This window comes from Kogia breviceps, chromosome 15 (genome assembly GCF_026419965.1).
Source record: "Kogia breviceps isolate mKogBre1 chromosome 15, mKogBre1 haplotype 1, whole genome shotgun sequence".
NCBI classification, from domain to species: Eukaryota; Metazoa; Chordata; class Mammalia; order Artiodactyla; family Physeteridae; genus Kogia; species Kogia breviceps.
Window position 1 is genome coordinate 75,022,195 of NC_081324.1, and position 16,478 is coordinate 75,038,672.

Genomic DNA, 16,478 nt, shown 5'->3' on the forward strand with positions numbered 1-16,478 from the left:
TCCAGGTTTCCATGAACTTCCTGCAAATGCTACTTCCAGAGTGTCTGCCATGTGCTAAGCACTTAATAAACTCATCAGAACCTTATGAGGGAGGTATGTGTGTCCTGTTGTACAGATGAGCAAACTGAGGCTCTGAGAGATTGGATTCTTTAGCCCAGAGTCTCCCAGCAGGGATTTGAACTGAAGTTTACCAGACTCCAGGAGCTAGAGCCTAACCACCACTCTGCAACTGCTGACTTTGTCTGCAGCCTCACACCTTCCTGTATCACCTTTCAGGCTCCAGACAGGATGGTCCGTTCACCCCAGTGGTCAGCCAGACAGACAAAGGAAGCAGGAAGAGCTGACAGATGAGGAGAAGGAAATCATCAACAGGGTGATTGCTCGTGCTGAGAAGATGGAAGAGATGGAGCAGGAGCGAATCGGGTGAGGCCTGATGCTTCCCATCCGTTCTGAGAGCCAGGGAGGGCCGGGAGGGAGGCTATGCTGCTCAGGGCGCGTGTGCTGTGGCGGGGCAGGGCTGCCTGCGGGGTTTGTGATCTGTGATGTGCCAAGCCACCCACTCAGGCAGAACTGGAATCCTTGGTGCATGAGCTGGGAGAGCTGAAAGACAGAAAAGAGAACAGGGGAGAGAGTGGGCTGGGGGCTGGCTGGGGAGGGGCTTCTGGGCTGGGGGTGCATTCAAGATGGAGAAGGGGGGATCTTCTGAGAGGGGGATGGGAGATTGTCTCTGAAGGCTGGAGACGTGTGTGTGAGTACAGGTGTCATACCCGTTCCAGCTGCATAGGAATATGTTTTAGAGACATTGGCCATGCAGATGCCAGAACGATAGCTAAGGGTGAGGTAAGGGGAGGAAGTGTATGTCAAAGAGACAGTACGTGAAAGAGAGAGCACATCTGAAGCGAATTATATGAGAGAATTGGAGAAATCCATCCTGAAGGGAGGCCAGCATGAGAGCGAGGTAGCAGAGGTTGGGTCTGGACTCTAAGAACCCGGCTTCCATCCCAGCTCCCCCGCTTGCCGGCTGTGGATCCCGGGCCACGTTGCTTCACCCTCTGAGCCTCAGTTTGCTCACTTGTAGAATGGGAGAAATAAAATGAGTAGTCCCACAGGATTGTTGTAAGGAGTAAGTGAAATGATGCTTGTATGGTTCCTGGACCAGGCCTGGTCATACTTCATGTCTAATGAATGGTAGGAGGAAGGGAAAAAGTGGGGATTGGAGGGCAGAGGTAACAAACAACGTGTATGGGATGTAAGAAGGTGTGTGTGTCAGAGCATCAGCGAGCCAGGACAGTGTTAGAGAGAGAGGGAGGGCTCTGTGCGTGGGCTTGGGAAGGGTGGAGTGGGGAAGTGAGAGGGGAGGAGTGTCTGGGAGAAGAGGAGAGTGAGCGCTATGTATGGGGGGGCGGCTCTTGGTGTGGGTGGAAACTTCCACTGCCAGGATGCAGGGAGGCCACCGAGGGGACCTCTAAGACTGAACCTCAAATGGGAGATGGGAGGAGCTGCTGAGATGCCACCCCCTCCCCAAACCTTTCTTCCAAGGGGCAGCCTTTGCCAACTGCCTACAACTGGTCTGGGCACTGGGGTGCCCTTTCATCTCCCTACCTAGCCACTCAGTGGGAGGTTAACAAGATTCTTGGATGGAAAATGATGCTGTGAACACACAGGAAATGGGTGCCTTTGATTGGACCCTCTGTAGATCATTTTATTCAGAGTGGGCTGGGGAGATCAGAGGTGCCATTGACAAATGACAAATAACCTGGCACAGGCGGAGTCAGCTTTGTGCTCGGCCCTCCGCCAGGTTCCTCAGTAGGTTGCTAAAGGGATGGGTCTTGAGGGGTCTGCTTATAGGGGTGAGTTTTTATTTTGCTTTTCAAAAGATACGTCAGGAGTGAGGAGTTGTCCAGGCGGGAGGTCTGTGAGCATGTGTGTATGTGAGTGTGGGTGTGTGTATGTGCGTTCACTTCAACCAACAAGGAGCCTCAGCCTTGCAGGAAGGAAGAATATAGATGTTAAATTCTTGCTTGAAAGCAAGAACCTCCAGCCTTTTTCCTGCGGAGCACTTTCCACTAGCCAACTTTGAATTTCATACATCGATTATATCTCTCTCCCCATTAGATTATAAGATTCCTGAGTGTAGAGATTTTTGCCTGTTTTGTTTGCTGCAGAATCCCCAGTCCTAGTACATAGTAGGTGTTCAGTAAAGTATTTGGTGAGTGAGTGAGTGAACATGGTAGACAATACTGCCCCCCGATTTCTTTCTGCATCTCCTGTGACCAAGAGGCTGGAGACCTTAGAATGTTGTAGTCCAGGGTCCATATTCCCAGGGAAGACACTATGATTGGCTGCCTTATGTTTATATCAGATTCTGTCCCTGTTAACTGTGGCCAGAGGTGCTGGCTATGTTGTGCAAGCGTGGCCACTAGGCTGCCTTTGGGTGTGAAGTTAAGGGGATCTCTGTGGACTGAGCGGATTCTGGCTTGAACGTTCTAGAACAGGGCTGATGGGTTCCCTGCCTTGTCCCCCATGTCCTGCCACGTTGCCTGACCTGGTAACATGGTGGGAGAGCACAGTGGTTAATCCCTGGGACCCCAGAGTCAGAGAGACCTGGCTTCAAATTCCAGCTCTGCCACTTACTCCCTGTGTGACCTTAGATAAGGCACTTGACCTCCCCCTCAGTTTCCTCAGCTGAAAAATGGGGATAACATTAGCACACATGTCTTGGGGAGTGTTTAATTCACATGCAAAGGATTATCGTGGTGCCTGGCACAGAGCGCATGCTCAGTTAATGGTGACAATCATTAATGACAAATTTGCTGAGGAAACTTGTTTTTTTACACTGGCCCAGGTCTCCGTTCTAGAATCATGCCCGAGACTCCTCTTTGGCAAGCCCCTGGCTTCCCCTGAAGGAGGTTTCAGAGCCTTCCAGGGAAGCTGGGGCCAAGCCCATGGTGACAGAGTGTCCCTTTGCTGACAGATTTTGTTTTCTGCCGGAAAGGGGAGGATAGTCCTAGAAGATTCTGGCTGAGGCCGTCCCCCCCCCCCACACACACACACCACTCCCTTCCAGCTGCCAGCCCTTTGCTGGTAGCATCGCCAGAGGCAAGCCCATGCTATTTGTGTCTTATGACCTTGAACCTGCCCTCATTCCTGTTCTACTCACACGTCCCTGGGAGAGGATCAGAGTGAAGTCAGACGAAAGGAGAGAGACACATCAGACACAGATCGAGGCTGGAAACGGGGCGCCATCAGGGCTCCCCCTCCAGAACCTGAGGCTCAATTAATGAGGCTTGGGGGCTTCAGTTCCCCATTTGTCCAATGAGGTGGGTCAGTCCGAGTCTCAGGATCCGTCCTGATCCGACTCTACAGTATTTGGGGGGTGTCTGGTGGAGGACCCTGTACCCTCTTGTTGGCTGTACCTCTCAGAGCAAATGAGCTCCTTCTGGTTCTTCTAACTGTTAAAACTGCAGATGTAGCTGTGTCCCCTTCTGGGTCTAGACACCAGCTCTGTGATGCTGAGTTTTCTTTTCTATTACCGAACAGTCATCTGGGAGACACGTGAAGTCATCGTTTACATAATAAACAATCATTATAAATGGGTACCATTTATTGATTGAGCACTTACTATGTGCCAAACATCAAACCTAAAAACTTCATATGGATTTAACTCATTAACTGCTCCTCTCAACCCTATCGAGTAGGTGCTATTTTGCAGGTGAGGAAACTGAGGCTTAGAAAGGTTAGGTCACTTGTCCGAGGTTACACAGAGCTAAGATATATGTCCCTGTCTGGCTGACTCTCAGAACTATGTTCTGAACTATTAGGTGTCTTTCCTGAAGGCGTGGTCTCAAATTCTTAGACTTTGCAGGACATGGAAATTTTTAAAGCTCAGGTTTGGAGGGGACATTTGGGGAGCTAGAATCCCTTCTGTGCTGGCCCAGTGATTCCTTCCCAGTGATGTTATTAACCTGTTTGTACCTCCAGAGCTGCCAGAACTGGTCTCCATGGTCCTAAGGCCATGGAGAGTTCCCTGGGAGAATCACCCTAAGGCATCCCAGGAGGTGCTGCCTCCCTGGGGCAGTTTTGCTAGAGTTTGCTGCCCCAGGGAGCACCGGATGATGCAGTGGACCAGAGTTGGTTCTCACCTTGGAGCCTCTGCTTTTGCCCAAGGCGGTGTCTAAACCTTCACTGAGTGTTAACTCAGCCCACAGCCAAGCTCTGCTCTCGTCAGCACCCCCAGAAGGAAGGATGATGGTCAGAAGGGAAACTCATTAAAGAGCCTCATTTTGCCCCACATCCCTCATTCCGGGTTAAGTGGGATCTCAGAATTTATTTTGCATGACCTGACTGCTGTAGACTTTCTATACTACTTAGGACACTTGGCTCGCAAGAAAAAGAATTAGTTCCAACTAGGTTGTTTCAGTTATCTATCACTGCGTAACAAACCACCCCAAACTTACTGACTACAAGCATCAATAGTATACTCTTTTTCACAATTCTGTGGGTTAAGAATTTAGGCAGGGCTCTGCTAGGTTGATTTTTGCTCCATGTGGCATAGCCTGGGGTCACTCACTCAACTGCATTCAATGGGTGGCTGGGATGGACTGGAAGGGCCAGGAAAGCTCCAATCCTTTGTCTGTGCCTCTGCACTCTGCATGGCCCCTCTCTCTCCACGGAATCTTTCCTTATTCAGTAGTCTGGCCCGAGCTCCTTTACATGGCAGCTGACTCCCAGGAGAGCAAGGATGGAAGTCTCCAGGATTCTTAACAGCTAGGTCTAGAACTGGTAGGGCATCACTCCACTGCAGTCTATTGGAGAGGAGAAATCTGTTCCTGGAAGAATGACTTATGCATCCAGGGAAGGAAGATGTTAATGGTGGTCATCTTTGGAGACTCTACCCCATTAGGCAAAAGGGGAATTTAGTATAAGGATTCAGAGGTGTCTCAAGGGATCCAAGGGCAGGAACACAGCCTAGTCTCATGAAAGGTCTGCTTCTCATCCCACATCTTAGAAAATATACTTTCATACTATACCTTCCTAGTTGTTATATTTCGTCTTAGTCCTAATTCCAAATTCCCGGGGAAGGAACTCTGACTGGTCCAGGTCGCCCTGAGTGCCGCCCCTCATCCAGTCAGCTGTGGCCAGAGCTGCCAGGCTATACAAACAAGGCTGCTGAGTGCTACTCCAGAGAGTGCAAAGGGCCTTTGTAAATTGAACAGACACCCAGGGGGTGTCCACAGGACTTTTAAAACATATTAAATATGGCACTAAACATTTGTCTGGGGAAATCTGTGTGTGCGGGTTTTGTTTTTGTTTTGTTTCCCAGTGGTAGGTTCCTCCATGTCTTTATCATATTTCTTTCTATCCAGAGCCTCTCAAAGGCATTTACTCATCTATTCTGCCCACAAGGGGACAGGCAGCTTGGTGGCTTCCATTTGAGGTCAACATCCCTCAACAGATGGGCCCAAAGAAGTAATTAGGATTTGTCATTAACCTTGGTGTCCAGACACTGTGATGGAGGAGGAAGTGAGAGAGACACAGAGAGACCTGTCATTGACAGAATCTGTTGGATTGCTATCACCTCCCCATCTCAGTGCCACCAACCCCTCTAGTTTTGGCACAGAATTTTTCCAAAATGTGGACAGGGGGAGAAGTGAGTAATAATGCTTGGAATTTGCTACATCTAATTAGGTAGGCATCTTTTCTGTGGTTTGGCAAGCTGACAATAGACCAGGTCATAGTCTCCTCTTTCTGAAGGAAGACTCCCCTACCGCCCTGCCACTTTTTTTTTTTTTTTTTTTTTTTTGACTTGGAGTCCTAGACATTCTGTGGGTAGAACTCAGGGGTTCTGGGGCATCCTGATATTATAGACACAGTTATCCATGTGTCTGTGTGCTTTTCATTAAAATACATTTATTCTTTTTAATTTTACTTTTGGCTGCGTTGGGTCTTCGTTGCTGCACGCGAGCTTTTCTCTAGTGGCGAGTGGGGGCTACTCTTCATTGTGGTGCACGGGCTTCTCATTGCGGTGGCTTCTCTCGTTGCGGAAACTTGGGCTTTAGGTGTGCGGGCTTCAGTAGTTGTGGCTCGCGGGCTCTAGAGCGCAGGCTCAGTAGTTGTGGTGCACGGGCTTAGTTGCTCCGTGGCATATGGGATCTTCCCAGACCAGGGCTTGAACACGTGTCCCCTGCATTGGCAGGTGGATTCCTAACCACTGCACCACCAGGGAAGTCCCTGTGTGCATTTTTAAGAAGAAATATTCATAGATTTCATCAGGTTTGGGGGGACTCTGAACCCCACTGCCATGTTGAGAACCACTGAGTAGTAACCTCAGTTTTCTCAGGGATTGGGTCGATGCCTTCTAGTGTCCATCCAGCCTTAATAATTTATGGAATCTGTTTGCACAAAATGAAAAAGAAGTCTTCTTAATTCCTTAAGCAGCCCAGTGCCTGGCATAAAAGAGAAAGCAAATGAATACATATTGGATGAATTCTAAACTCAGCTAACTAAGCCTCTCATTGAATGTTTTTAACCTCAGGGTTTCCCGGACCTTATCTATAAAATGGGGAGTTGGACCATGTGGTCTCCAAGTCCCTCTAGCCCAAGGTTCCTGAACCTTGGCACTGTTTACATTTGGGGACAGATAATTCTTTGTGGTGGGGGCTGTCCTGTGCACCATAGGATTTTTTAGCAGCATCTCTGGCTCCCACCAACTCGGTGCCTGTAGTAACCGGGGCTGTTACCAAGCTGTGACAACCCAAAATGTCTCCAGACATCGTCACATGCCCCGTGAGGGGCAAAATCACCCCCTGTTGAGAACCACTGCTCTAGCCTTTTTGTTGAGTGGCTCAAGAAAGGAAGAAGAAACACATGAGAATTTCCCTGCAACCACACTCAACTTCTAGAGAAGTAATAATGGCCCACCCTTACAAAGCACCGTGTGTTGGCACTGTACTCAAAGCTTTATGTAGATTCATCTATGTAACCCTCACAACAACCCTATGCATTAAGCCGCATTATTATCATTCCCATTTTACAGATGAGACAACTGAGGCACAGAGTGGTTAAGCAACTTGCCCAGGGTCACACAGTTAATAAGCAATACAAATGGGATTACAAACCCAGGCTGGCTGGCTTCAGGATTCTGCAGAAAGATAAACATTTATAGCCAAGCATTGTATTAGGAACTTTCAAATATGTTGTATTTCCTTTAATCCCTATTATGTTCTCTCAGAGAGACAGACTGTTGTCTTTGCTTCACAGATGAGATTATTGAAGTTCATGGAGGTTAAGACACTTGCCCAGGGGCACACAGCTTTTACATGGCCAAACCAGACTTTTAATCTGTCTTTCCACATTATCCTATTGCCTTTTGGCAGTGCAGGTTGGGATGGCAATTGACAAATGACTTCAGAGTTTCAGGGAAGTCAGTAATTTACAGGGTGTCTCACATATTCACTCAGGTTAATTGGTTCAGTCTCATACTTCTTCCTACCATAGGATAGTTCACCCATCTCCACCACAATGACCCCTGTCCCCTGTGGGCCTCAGCAGCACATTCTCTCAACTCTACTTTCCACAACAGAAAAGGGCAGGTGGAGGGGTTAGAAAGAGCCCCAACTATAAGCACTGAAATGAAACAAAGGCTTCATTCTTCCAAAGCGGGTAACAACGTCTGGGTAGCTAGACCTAGCCTCCGACCCCATCTCTGCCACTTGCCAGCTGTGTGCCTTTGGCAAGTGACTCCCTGTCAGTGTGCCTCGGTTTCCCCATCTGTAAAATGGGAGTGAATAATAGAACTGACCTCACAGGTTGTATGACTTAAGGAAAACAATGCACATGGAATGTTTAGCACAGCTCCTGATAACTGTTGCTATTATTGGGTTTAAATGACCCAGCTCCTTGTTTGACTGACTACATTAGCCCAGTGGAGCCCTCTAGCCGTCTTTCTCTCTTGGCTCCAACTCTGACCCAGGGTGACCCGCTTCCCCAAAGTGCTGAGGTCCAGACAGGAATCCCATTCACCAATCCATCAAGGAGAGAGATTATGATCCACGGCTCCCCAGGTAGTGACAGTAATAAACAACAGTGGGAATTAATGAGTCTGAACTGCACACATCCTGCATGCCAGCCGCATGGCTTCATGACAGAGCAACTTAGTCATTTAAGGACAGGTTCCCGAGAGACCGTGGCATTGGAGTCTCAGACCACCTCCCTTCAGAGCAGCCATGTCCCTGTTCACAGCTGATGTCAATCTAGGCTTCAGAAAATGCCGAGTTTAATAAACTTAATGGTAACATCCACTTGGCAATTAGGGTGATGGGAAAAGCAGCATGATTCTGGAATTAATGGTGTGTGTGTGTGTGTGTGTGTGTGTGTGTGTGTGTGTGAGAGAGAGAGAGAGAGAGAGAGAGAGAGAGAGAGAGAAGTTGAGAGAGAGACAGAGATAGAGACAGAGAGACAACATGACATCCACTCTCCTACTTTGCTGCATTTTACAAACCGTTGTGTAATCATGCTCAATCACAGCTCTAAAGGCAGCTGCTCTGGCTTCATACCATCAGTGGTGGAACCCCAGCTTTTCACCATTTCCCTCACCAATTCAGGAACCGGCACATAAAGCCATCACACCTTCACAGGAAGGGTGTCCTCAGCTCTGCAGCTCGCCACATTAAGCCCACTTCCTGGAGCAATTGTACCTCCATTAGCCTTCTCTTCAGCATTCATCAAGACACTGCGGCAATACTGGTTTGAAAGCTCAAAAGCAGTTGCCTGAATGTTTCTGAGGCCAGTTTGAACTTTTTTGAGGGAGCCTGGGCTTAGCAAGTAAGCATTGTCTGATCTGCATTTGGCTTATATCCTTGTCTGCAGAAGGCAGCCAACTAGGGCTTGGCTCCCTGCAAGAGCAGAGTGTGTACAGCCGTGTGTGTGAAAGTGTGTTCTGTACATGGGTGCTGATCGTGCACCGGTTCCTGTGTGGGTAGATGTGCCATCCGTGTGTGTATTTAGAGATGGGCACACGAGTCCTGTCAGTGTCTAGTCACTGTAGCTCCTTTAAAAGCTTTAGAAAGACGGATTTCATGGGCAGATTTTAGCACCCTCGGTATATAGGGAAAAAATGTGAGTATAGGGAGCTATGAAAGCCACAAATTTCCAGAAGAAATAATTAGCAGCAATCATGACTGAGTAGTTACCATGTTCTGGGCATTTTACAAACACTCTCATTTAAAAAAATTTTTTTTAACGTCTTTATTAGAGTATAATTGCTTTGCAATGATGTGCTAGTTTCTGCTTTATAACAAAGTAAATCAGCTATACATATACATATACCGCATATCTCCTCCCTCTTACGTCTCCCTCCCTCCCACCCTCCCTATCCCACCCCTGTAGGTGGCCACAAAGCGCTGAGCTGATCTCCCTGTGCCATGTGCCGCTTCCCACTAGCTATCTGTTTTACATTTGGTAGTGTATGTATGTCCATGCCACTCTCTCACTTTGTCCCAGCTTACCCTTCCCCCTCCCTGTGTCCTCAAGTCCATTCTCTAGTAGGTCTGCGTCTTTATTCCCATCTTGCCCCTAGGTTCTTCCTGACCATTTAACTCTCATTTTATCTTTGCAACAATCCTAGGAAACAAGGACTTTGTTTTCCCTAATTTACACATGAAAAACAGAGGCTCAGAAAGGTTAAGTAACTTTCTTGAGGTCACAGAGCTAGGAAATAGCAAAGTCTAAATATGGACGCAGGCAAGGTCACTCCAGAATGGACACCCCAACACCTGCATCATAAGTGCCTTGTGGGACTTCCCTGGCAGTCCAATGGTTAAGACACCGTGCTTCAAATGCAGGGGGCGCAGGATCGATCCCTGGTCAGAGAATGAAGATCCCACATGCTGCGCGGTGCGGCCAAAAATTAAAAAAAAAAAAATAAGTGCCTCGTATTTCTAAATTCTGAAAGTGTACGTGCGTGCAGGTGTGCGTGTGTGTGTGTATGTGTGGAGAGTCTGTGTTTTCCTGGGGTTGCAGTTGGAGAGGGTGATTAGAACCTCACAGAGTCCAAAGCCTGATTTGTCTGACATCCACAGCAAGGCAGGGAGGAATTGCCCAAACCTTGCTCTGGAGAGGAGGACTGGAATCTGATTTGGACCTGAATCAGGTGGAAGTAGAACCCGGGTGGCAGATGGGGCAGGAATGTGGATGTGGTGGGTAGAATAATGCCCTCCCCCACCACAAAGATGTTCACATCCTAATCCCTGGAACCTGTGAATATGTCATCTTACATGGCCAAAGGGACTCTGCAGGCATGATTAAGAATCTTGAGATGGGGTGATGATCCTGGATTACTCAATGTAATCACACGGGTCCTTATAGGAGGGAGGCGGGAGGGTCAGAGTCACAGCAAGATTGAAAAATGCTACACGGCTGGATTGAAGATGGAGGAAGGGGCCACAAGCCAAGGAATGTGGGGCAGCTTCTAGAAACTAGAAAAGGCAAGGGAACAGATTTTCCCCTCGAGCTTCCAGAAAGAACACAGCCCTGCCTGCCAACACCTCAGCTAAGTGAAACCTATGTCAGATATCTAATCTCTAGAACTATTAAGACAGTAAATAATATATGTTGTCATAAGCCACTAAATTGTAATTTGTTACAGCGACACTAGGAAGCTAACACACAGAGTGACTCCTTGAAGCTGGCTAGCGTGCAATGGCATCTCTCACGGCCTTCCTGCTAGTGTACACTTTCACCACCACTGAGTTAGACCCACTTGGGGCAGTCTTGTAGTTTCAAGAGACCTGGTCCAGCCCCACGTGTAGACGAAGTCCAGGGACCTGCCTGCCTCATTCCACCTGGAACCACTGCGGCATCTGAAACTCACTGCTCCGAGCCTCCCAGGGACTCCATTCGTATGTCCATATGTTGTCTCAAAATGGGGGAAGTTGAGTCTCCTCTACTTAAAGCCCTTTCATGCTGTCCCATCACTCTTAGACTCAAGACCCTGCATGGAGCGGCCCCTGCCCACCCTCCAGCCTCATCTTCTACCATCCAGCCCACCAGCCCTGCTAAGCATCTCTCAAGTCCCTTGCACATGCTGTTCCCTCTTCTTCCAGTGCTTTTCCTCACCCTCTTTACTGGGCCAGCTCCTCTTTATCCTCAGGTCTCAGCTCAACAGTCACTTCCTCCGAGGCCCCATCTTCCTGTTCATGTCCCCCTCTGTGAGGTCTCATAGCTTCCCGCACTTGTCCTTCAGAGCACTTACTCCGAGTGGAATTATGATGATCGATGTGATCATTTAAATAACGTCTGGGTCCCCCACTGGAATGCCAGCTCCATGATGGCAGGCACATCATTTGTTTGGCTCCCCCTTGGGTCCTCACTGTCTGCTGTCACATGGTAGGTTCTCCGTAAATATTTGTCAAATGAATGAGTAGAGCATCTGCATCTATTTGGACAGCAAGGTCAGAGCAACTTGGGAATCCACGTCCCACCCCCTCCAGAGGTCATCTGTTGGTGCTCAGAGGAGGGGATGTAACCTTTCTGGTGCCTCCAGGAGCATCCTGGGAAATGGGAGATGCCCACGCAGCTTCACTGAGTAACCGTCAGCTCCCCTTAAGCACCCAGCCTGGTGATATATGGGTTTCCTGGATTGAGGTGCAAGTAGGAGCCATAAAGTTAATCAGACGTGTAAAGACATAACTAGAGAGTGACAGCCACTTACAGTGTCCAGCTAATTGGGCCCCTAATGTGGAGACATTAGACAGGCAAACAAAAGTATCCTGCCGATGCAGACAGGTCTTCTCTGAGTCACTGGAGGTCCTTCAGTTTCAAAACACAAAGGGAAATCTTGATGTTTCAGCCTCAGCATCTGAGAATCCCCGAGTGTTGCCCATGGCAGGAAGCTTGAGGTGCGTCTCATCTAACCCCTCACGTTATTGTCTGGGAAGAGGGCGTGCAGAGAACAAAGCCTTTTCAAGGTCATTGACTGGATAAGAGGTAGGATTCAAAGCCATGACTTTTAACCCTTGACTTACATGTTCTCTGTCTTCAAAAATGCACTTTATTGTCTAATGTAACGCATGTTTCTTGTAGAGAGTTAAGAAAGTATGAAGAGTCCAGGTAATTGGTGCTTTAGGAAAGGGGGTGGCAGAAGCTTCATAGAAGGAAATAAAAATTACTCATAATCCCACCGTCTGGTGATAATCCCTGTGAATATTTCGACAGTTCTACATCCTGGGTTTGGGGTTTTTTCCCCCCGCTTAACATAGTAAGGAGAGCATTTTCTCTTGTGATTTCTCCCACTGCTTCCTTCCTTACTGAAGCATTTCTCAAAGTGTGGCCAGGAATTCACCAGCGTCAGGATCGTATAGGGAGTCACTTCAAAATGCACATGCTCTGGACCCACCCCAGTCCCACAGAATCATTGTCTGAATGTTGAACACTCTCCCCAGGTGATCTAGATGGACCATACATTTTGGAAACATCGCCCCATGCCGTGGCTCTCAACAGGACTGCATGCTGAAATGCTGGTATCTGGGCATAAGCAGATCCATAGCTGAGAAGTTTTAGAGCTGGGGCCCCAGGCGTTGGTATTTTAAAAAATTTCTTTCTGGGTCATTAACATGGGTTGAGGGTTGCCGACATCTTTCATAATGCACATAGGTCTCTCCTGCCAAGACTGGTAACAACAAACATTCCTTATGGGGTGAAGAAACTGAAGTGTTTTATCACCAGCATAAAGACCCATCTGTGACTCATGGTCTTCCGTGACGTAGTTTGGACTTAACTTCCCGCAAAGTTTTATTTCCAAGTTTATGCTACTTGGCTGTTGGGGCCCTCCCTGTTGAGGCCCTAGCATTCGGGGCTGCAGAGAGGATGTCCGAAAGGGCGGGCTGCAGGAACCCCCTGCTCATCCTGATCTTTGAGCGGAGAAGGAAGGTCTGCCCATCCCCACTCCACTTCCTTCTCTCTTTATTGGTCTGGACTGAATTCACAAATAACAAGGGTCTCTACACTGAGAGATGTGAATAATGATCTTCAATCTGTTGTTTTTCCACGCCATTTGCTGCCACGGATAGAAGCTAATGAGACGCTCCCGGTACAATGCGTGTTAATGGGGGCTTTTGGAGTTGAGGATCGAATGGTGGAAGGAGCAGGCATCTTGGTAGGGATGCTAGAGTGTGGGTTTGCAAGAGGTGGGTGACTCCACACCCTTATTTTCCAAGAGGAGACAAGTAAGCCTCGTAGGTTTCCTGAGCAAAGTATACTGCAGTTTAGAATTGGGTCATCTATCCCATGCTCTCTTCCTGAGCTGGGTGGGCAAAGCTTGACTTGAGGCAGAAGGCCATGAGGGGACTTCATGGAAAGCAAAGGTGGTTTACTGACACAGAGAACGAGATTCTAGCCCAGGCTGAGTGACCCAAGTGACTCTGTGCCTTGGGACCCCCATTGATAGAGTGAGAAGAACAAAATCTAACCACTTTCTGGCTAGGTCAGTCCATGAAGGAGAAAATAGGTGAGAACAAAGGTGTGTGCCAAAAAAAGAGAGAAAAAGAAAATACATATCACTGTGCAATTTCCATCCCCTGCCTCTGTTAGCTTACCTCATTGTCTCATAATTCTATGGCATTGAAAGGCAACCTGAAATTCATCTGCTCCAGATGACTTCAAACTGTTTCTTTATACAGTGGAACCAACTTTTCAAAGGAAATCTAATTCAACAGCTCAGACAAATGAAAGAGATAAATGCAGACGTGCTCTGGACGAAATGGGGTTTTTTGGTTCCTCAGAATCACTCCCACCATACCACTATAGTGGGTGGCCCCAAAATGGTCTCTAAAGAACCCCTGGGGTGCCATAAAGCACAATTTGACAACCACCAATTTAGCCCAACACCTTCCCTTTTACAGATGAGGAAACTGAAGCCCAGAGAGGCAAAATTCAGGGCTAAAATCCAGATTTCTCAACCCTATGTTGAGGATTCTTCAGGGGGAACAAGATGATGGCACAGCTGTTGGGTGTCTTGTCCCGACCTCTGAGAAGTCAGAGGCAGGTGAGAAAGAAGCAGCTGGGGTGACTGCACATGTGCAACTTGGTACCTACCAGTGATGGAGGGTCCCTTGGTGTGGGCAAGGCAGGGGAATCGAGCAGGGTGGAGGTTGGACTGTTCAAGAAGGTCCCCATGGCTCTGCTTGGCAGTAGTGGCAGCGAGGTCTGATTAAGAACAGGAACTATAGCTGATTCATTTTGCTGTACAGTAGAAACTAACACAACATTGTAAAGCAACTATATTACAATTAAAATTGATTTTTTTAAAAAAAAGAAGAAGAAGGAGAACAGGCACTCAAGAGCCAGACTGCCTGGGTCTGAGTCCAGGCTTTCTCCACCTCCCAGCTGTGTGACTTGGGTACCTCACTTAACCTCTCTGTGCTTCACTTTTCTCATTTGGAAAATGGGGACAAGAATAGTCTTTAGCTTATAGTGCTGCTGGAAGGATTCATTAAGAAAATCCATGTGGAGTGCTTACCTCTGTGCCTGGCACATTGGAATTGCTCAGCAGACACTGGCTGCTGGTGTTCTGAGACTGAGGACTGGGCGCTTCTGGTTTGTGCTGCCTCCCATCATCCTATAAAAGCAATTTCTAGGGAAAATGTAGGGAGCGTTGGGGTAGAGGAAGAGGAGGAGGAGGAAGAGAAGAGCGTGTTGCCTTTGGTTCTGCACATCCTGCCTCTCGAAGCAGCTCTGTCCGATCTGGGTCACAGCAGGCTCTAGAGCCTACAGGCTGCTTTGGGCTCCTCCTTGGGCTCCTCTGTTGAATGGAACACAGAGGGAGAAGCTGCTGTTTATAACACAGCGAGTAGCAAGTAGCGTGCTTTGAGGGGATGGCAGGAGTGAGGAGGGCCTGTGAGGAGAGTCAGCATCAGGTGGCGGCCAGCAGGTCTGCCAGGGACTTTCTGGAGCCTGTGATACCCAAGTCCCATCAGAATGGTTCTCACGCCTGTGGTGTCCACAGCTGAGAGCCAGTGCGTGGAGGGGTGGGCAGGGTCCGGCTCCATCTGGGTGCGCTGGCTGTGGCTGGAACAGGAACAATAAGGTTCTGTTTGAGGAAAAAGCAAAGAGGTGACTTCAGGCTGGTGGGAAGGGTCAAAAACAACCCACCTGAGATCGAAGCAGGATGCCCCCACAGGTGGAGTCATTATGTATAGCCTTGCTCTTCAGAGTGTGCCCCTGGGCCAGTAGCATCGTGTGGAATCACTTGGGAGTTTTCTAGGAGTGTAGCACCTCAGGCCTCACCCCAGACATGATGCTTCAGAAAGAACCTGTTTTAACAAGATACCAGTGTGACTTGTGTGCACATTAAGTTTCAGAAGTGCCAGTGTAATACACATGATACCTGGCTTCCAGTTTTAGCTCTGTTACTTCCTAGCTGTGTGACCTTGCACAAGTAATTTAACTTCCTTTGTGCCTCACTTGCCTTACTTGTAAAATGGCTTCTTAATAGTGCCTGTCTCTTAGGGTTGGGTGCCAAAACACTTCATACCATGCCAGGCCCATAATAAACACTATGTAAGTATAAGCTGCTATTGTATGTCACTTGACATTCGACTCGGCTTGCTTTTGCTGGATACAAATTTGGGAAGTGGCCTGCCTTCATTCATTCATTCGTTCATTCATTCATTGGTTCGACCATCGTGTGTGAGCACTCACTGTGGACCCCAGGTACTGTTCTGGTCCTGAGGACACAGCAGGGAACAGGACAGACAAGATCTCGGGCCTAGGGGAGCTCAGGGTCTAGGAAGGCAGCCAGGTATGGACTCACAATTTACTAATTACTTAATGTAGACAATTCCACAATTACTTACAAATGTGACAAATGCTATGCAGAAGGGTTGCCAAAAAAGTAAATAAAATGGATGGTCAGAGAAGGCTTCTAAGAGGAGGTGATATTTTAACTGGAATATGAAGGATAAGGAGAATCTAGGCAGGAAAAGTGTGTGTTTGTCTGTGTGTGTGTGTGTGTGTGTGTGTGTGTGTGAGAGAGAGAGAGAGAGATCACAAATATGTGTAATGAGGGAAGGCTGCATTCCAGGCACAAGGACCAGAATGTGCAAAAGTGCTGAGGCAATTAGGAGAACCAGAACTCAAAGAAGGCCAGTGTAAGCAGAGCAGTGGTTCTTAAACTTTTGTCCGAATCCCCTGGAGGGCTTGTTTGAACAGATTGCTGCCCCGCCCGCAGAGTCTCTGATTAGGGTTGTTGTGGAGTGGGGCCCAAGAATTTGCATTTCTATCAAGTTCCCAGGTGACACTGATGCTGATGGTCTGGTCATCACACTTAGTGAACCACTGAGCTAGAACACTGAAGCAAGACCAAGAGGGCGAAGAGGTTTGGGGTTTCATCTGGGGCCCGACCACATAAGGTCATGGAAACCTCATGGGATGAGAACCATCTAAAGGTTTTAAAGGGAAGTGGGAGTGCCATAATCAGATTT

General features: G+C 48.2%; 1 protein-coding gene across 12 annotated transcripts in view; it reads left to right on the forward strand.

The window, feature by feature from the left end:
• The window catches only part of RPH3A (rabphilin 3A), a 252,545-nt gene that overhangs the window by 200,746 nt on the left and 35,321 nt on the right, over positions 1 to 16,478 (forward strand). For all 12 annotated transcript variants that reach the window (XM_067014652.1, XM_067014649.1, XM_067014654.1 and 9 more), the window contains one exon: positions 277 to 423. In XM_067014652.1, the coding sequence (XP_066870753.1) occupies positions 277 to 423 (147 nt within the window). The remainder of the gene's footprint in view (positions 1 to 276; positions 424 to 16,478) is intronic.